At 40.6% G+C, this 4,878-nt stretch overlaps 1 protein-coding gene across 1 annotated transcript; it reads right to left on the bottom strand.

Annotated features, from left to right (window-relative positions):
* Positions 1-2,621: 2,621 nt before the first annotated feature.
* Positions 2,622-3,083, bottom strand: LOC138879638 (uncharacterized). Its single transcript, XM_070159257.1, has one exon. It carries the CDS (start codon positions 3,081-3,083, stop codon positions 2,622-2,624), a length of 462 nt encoding a protein of 153 aa, XP_070015358.1.
* Between the last annotated feature and the right edge of the window lie 1,795 nt (positions 3,084-4,878).

Here is a 4,878-nt window from a genome sequence, read left to right as displayed (position 1 = left end):
TAAACTGATAATATTCATAACCGAACCGACCGATGCCCACCCCTAATTTGGACCTCGATTTGAGGTCTGGTTTCAAAACAAATTATATATTTGAGTTCGTAGGTGAATGGGTAATCGGATTTTGGTTCGAACCTCGGATTTTGACCATGTGGGCCTGGGGTCGATTTTTGACTTTTTGGTGAAATCTTTAGAAAACCTATTTTCATGCATTAGAATTTATTTATTTAGCATTTATTGAAATCATTAAGTAAATTGTGGCTAGATACAAGCAAATTGGTGGTGGAAACAAGAGGTAAAGCGGTAGTTGAGGCTTGAATTGTGTTCGTGGCGTTGAAGTAAGTGTTTGGTCTAACCTTAGCTTGAGGGATTAGGAGTTGAGTCTTATTTGCTATGTGTTAATAGTTGAGTACAACGTATAGGCATGGTAACGAGTATCTATACGTCGGTGTCAAGCATGCCCGTGAGTCTTACACTATGATTAATGTGACTCCGTTTCGTATTGTTCATGCTTTATATGATAATTTCTATTGTTGAAAAAGGCTTGTGGAAGTATTATTGGTAATTGAACATTGTAGAGCATTGACTCAAGTTAAGAATTGAGTTGTGAAGTAAATGTGGAAAAGAGAAGAGGTTTATGATATTATCTCCCTTGCCGGGATGTTATTACTTATGATATTGTTTCCCTTACCGGGATATTGTGGTTATGCTATTGTTCCCTTGCCGGGATTTTGTTGTGATATTATTGATTCCATTGCCCAAATTGCTTTGTGATTGTTTCTTGGGTGAGGAAGAGTGTAAAGCACGAAGGGTGATGCCGTGCCGATATTGTGAGGTAAAAGCACGAAGGGTAATGCCATGCCGCACAATGTATAATGTCGTGCCATGATATGAGTGATAATGCACGAAGGATAATTCCGTGCCATGATTATGTGAGATAAAAGCACGAAGGGTGATATCGTGCCGATTATATTGATTCTTATAGTGAGGACGAGAGTAAAAGCACGAAGGGTGATGTCGTGCACTTGTCTTTGGTTTCCTGATTCTTGCTGATGATTGAGTTATGGTGTTCTTTACATTTATCTATTGGTTTTCTGTTGTTACTTGATGTTTCCCCGCAACATGTTTCCCCCCTCCTATCCTTAACTGTAAATTTCTGCCTTTATTTTCTGTAGTATATGATTTAACTACACAGGTTTATTTGGTAGTCTTGTCCTAGCCTCGTCACTACTTCGCCGATGTTAGGCTAGGAACTTACCATCACATGAAGTCGGTTGTGTTGATACTACACTCTGCACTGTGTGCAGATCCCGGTGGTACAACTTTCGGACCACAGTAAGGTTGCTGCTTTCAGTCCATCAGGTGACCCGAGGCAGTCCTGCAGGCGTCCGCAAGCCTTGCGTCTCCTTCTATCTTTCCATACTGTTTCTTTTATGTATTTTAGAAACAGTTTTGTATTTATCTTTTGATCCCCTATTTGTAGTATTCCTAGACAATCTGTGAGATTGTGACACCAGTTTTGGGTAGCTTTTGTTTATAGATTGGTATCGGTATTATTATTAAATTATTACATTCTTATGCTTTATAATTTTCGTTGTTTATATAATGTTAATTCACAACTATTAAAGGATTAAAAATGTAAAAGGTAAAATATTTGGAATGTTTGGCTTACCTAGCTTTCTCTAGTAGGCGCCATCATGACTTCCGAGGGTGGGAAATTCGGGTCGTGACATGGCTCAAGAGCCAATCATAACTAAAGCTCAAGAAATTAACTCCGTACTTGGGGACTGCTGTCCGAAATCCTAAGACCTTATAAAGGCAACTCTCGATTTTACAAGCCACGACCATCCTACTCGGGGACTGTTACTTCGAACAAGTTCGAAGTACTATTGAGAAACAAGCCCAAAGGGAAAATCTCAAGTTTAAGGCTACAGCCAAACTAACACGGTTCAGAGACGTCCTAATTCCATAGTCAAACAGGCCTTCAAATATTCTTATAAAACCGGTTAAAAGGGGCTACCCTTGGCAAATTTACAAAGGGTTTAGATAACATCAACCCTCAAAAATCTTAAGGGGTACTAAATTGTTCGGACTCTCGAACAAACTTATGCTAAGACATAACAAAGTTTTTGATTAACTCTAAACCTTGAGAATCCAGATGGGTACAAGGCTAGCTCGTGCTAAGGCATAATAATTTCTTATATGATTAAACTTCTTAAGTCGAAAGGGAAAGAAGCCACTCTTTTAAGGCCATATCGACCCAATTGAAAAAGCCTAAGGTCCACTATATTTTTGGGTTCGAGAATTCACCCTCGTTCAACCGAAACCTAAGGGTTTTTTCTACTCCTAGTTCTAGCAACTACTCACTCGATTATAGAGACTATACTAGTCCGATTTAGATCAAACTGCCCAAGCCTCACACTTGCAAAAATTTCCGAGACATGATCAAAACAAAATTCGTACGAGGTAGAAATTGAAATAAAATAAGTCAAAATGAAACAAAGGAAATTCAGAAAGGGGAATTTTTATACCAAAAATTTTCTTACAAGCACCATTGGTCCAATCTAAAACTTTATACAAAGGCTAGGAACAACCTAAAAAGAAATACTACTAATCCTAAGGGCCTAGCTTTCTTCGGAGGCAGTTCCTTCGCCCTCAGAATCTTCTCCACCAGATCTGCTCGCGTCCTCGGAATCCTCATCAGGGAACGCTAACTTACGAGTCGTTGCTTCCTCAGCCTTGGCGATCTCAAGCTCAGCGGATATGTCGACACTACGAACTAGGATGTATTCGAGAACCTCCCTTCGAGCCTGCCACTTTGAATGATTAACCATGACCTTAGCCTGCTCAAGGGTGGCTTTAACATCAGCTTTGTATTGATCCACGATAACCTGGGCCTTATTATTTGCCCCATCCACTTTGGATTTGGCAACATCGAGTTCCTCGGCCAACTTGGCTAGGTTGGTTTTGAGTTCCTCAACTTTCTTCACTTCGACCGAGGCTTTGTCCTTTGCTTGATGAGGTTGCGACTTGGCAGAATCTAGCTCTGCCAAAACGGTCTCCTTTTGTGCAGCTAGGATGTACATACACCCCTTAAACCGCTCGGCCTCAGCTCACACTTCGTCTATTTCCCCTAAAAACCTTTGATCTGTTCGAGCCTCTATCGAGCCTGCAAAATAGGTTTGTTAGTTGTTATCTCCAATTCATCCTCACTATCATGAAGAATGTGGAATACCTGCTCAGTCATCTCTTCATGTGCGTTCCGGGCCTCCAACATGTCCACCTAAAGCTTCTCACTAAGAATTTTATAAGTATTGCACTTCTCAGTAAGGCCTTGAACCTTGACCTTGCATTCCTCTCGGGTTCAAATAAAGGCCTCGTGATGCAACACCAAAGCCTGTAAGAAAAGAAGTAATGCTAGGAATATTTATGAGACAAAAATCATGTAAAGACAATGACCCCTGGACTTACCCGACTCAGGGTATGTTGGGCCTCATTGAACAAGCAGGCAACATTTACCGTGTCCATTTTGGCTTGGTCCTCCTCAATGACCAGATGATCAGAGCCAACCCTACACCACTGCAAAGTAGCGAGAGTGGTTGAAGCAGCTTTTACCCGAGATTGTCGGGATCAAATCCACAGGAAGCTAGAAGTGGGAATTGGATTCCTATCTAAACTAGAGGTGCGTAGTGCTCTTAATAACTCTTCCAATCATCTTTGGTCTTTTGATTACTTCTAATATTATGCTAATAAGATGCTAAATTAAGCTAAGAGTAAGATACTTGAAAGGTTGTCTAAATGGTTAAAGAGGCACTAAGGAAGTGACTTTCTCCTAGGTGAATACTTGACGGATTCTCGAATCTAAGGTAAGGTTGTCATGTTGGGGATTACGATATAACCAATACACGATTCTTCTCACTCTATACCTCTCAGTAATTTGAGTGATTTTTCCCTAATTGACTTTCTCAAGACCAATTGGGTATGATAATTGTACAAGCAATTTAGGTTCAAGTTGGGTATTACTATATCTAGGTTTAACCCTTTAATTGGAGCTATCAATCTCTTGAATACGCCCCAATTCCTTGTTGGACTAATTTTCCTAGACTCAAGTTCTCTTTCTCAAGAAGAGCCCAAGTCAAAAAGGCACAAATTAGTATTTTCAAACACTAATTCAACATAGCAAACACAAATTAGTCCAAATATCAAACACCCATAGACATTCAAGCCTTAAAACTCAAGACCCATCAAATTCCCACACTAGGGTTGAGCCACAACCCTAGCTAATGGGTCTAGCTACTCATAATAATGGAAGAAAATAAAGAAATAGATGAAGAAAAACCCATAAGATTTAATTACAAGCTAATAATTGAAGATTCAATGATAAAACCACTATAAAAGTACTCAAAATGGTTAAGAACAGCCGTTCACATGCTCAACCCTAAGTCAGATTACAAAAGATGACCTAAAAATAGGAAAAGAAAGTGCCGAATTTTCTGGACAAAAATGCCCCTGCGGGGGTACCGCGGACCACAAGAAATGGAGTGCGGTCGCGGTGAGGCTTTTTGTTTCTTATTTTTCTCTTTGAACTTGGCCAGCACTGGCCGCATAAAATGCACCGTGGCTGCGGTGGCTTCTATTGTGGTCCGCACAAAAAGGACCGCAGACCGCATTGGCATTAATCTCCAAAACTCCGAACTCTCTGAACCCCATCTTTGCAAACCGCACAATTTCGATTGCGGCCGCGGTGAGTGCGCGCCCCCTTTTTCCCTCTTTGCATCGGGAGATCGGGTTATGATATTTTTAGGTATAGGACAACTCACTCCTTTTGAGAACTGGGTTTTTGCATTTGGAGAGTCGCCACCTAATGATATAAGGTGCATT

Source organism: Nicotiana sylvestris, chromosome 10 (genome assembly GCF_000393655.2).
Source record: "Nicotiana sylvestris chromosome 10, ASM39365v2, whole genome shotgun sequence".
Taxonomy (NCBI): domain Eukaryota; kingdom Viridiplantae; phylum Streptophyta; class Magnoliopsida; order Solanales; family Solanaceae; genus Nicotiana; species Nicotiana sylvestris.
This window is presented reverse-complemented; position numbering and strand designations above follow the sequence as displayed.

What these genes read in the sequence shown, in the direction of transcription:
- LOC138879638 (XM_070159257.1), bottom strand. Translation starts at nt 3,083, where the DNA reads ATGTACATCCTAGCTGCACAAAAGGAGACCGTTTTGGCAGAGCTAGAT.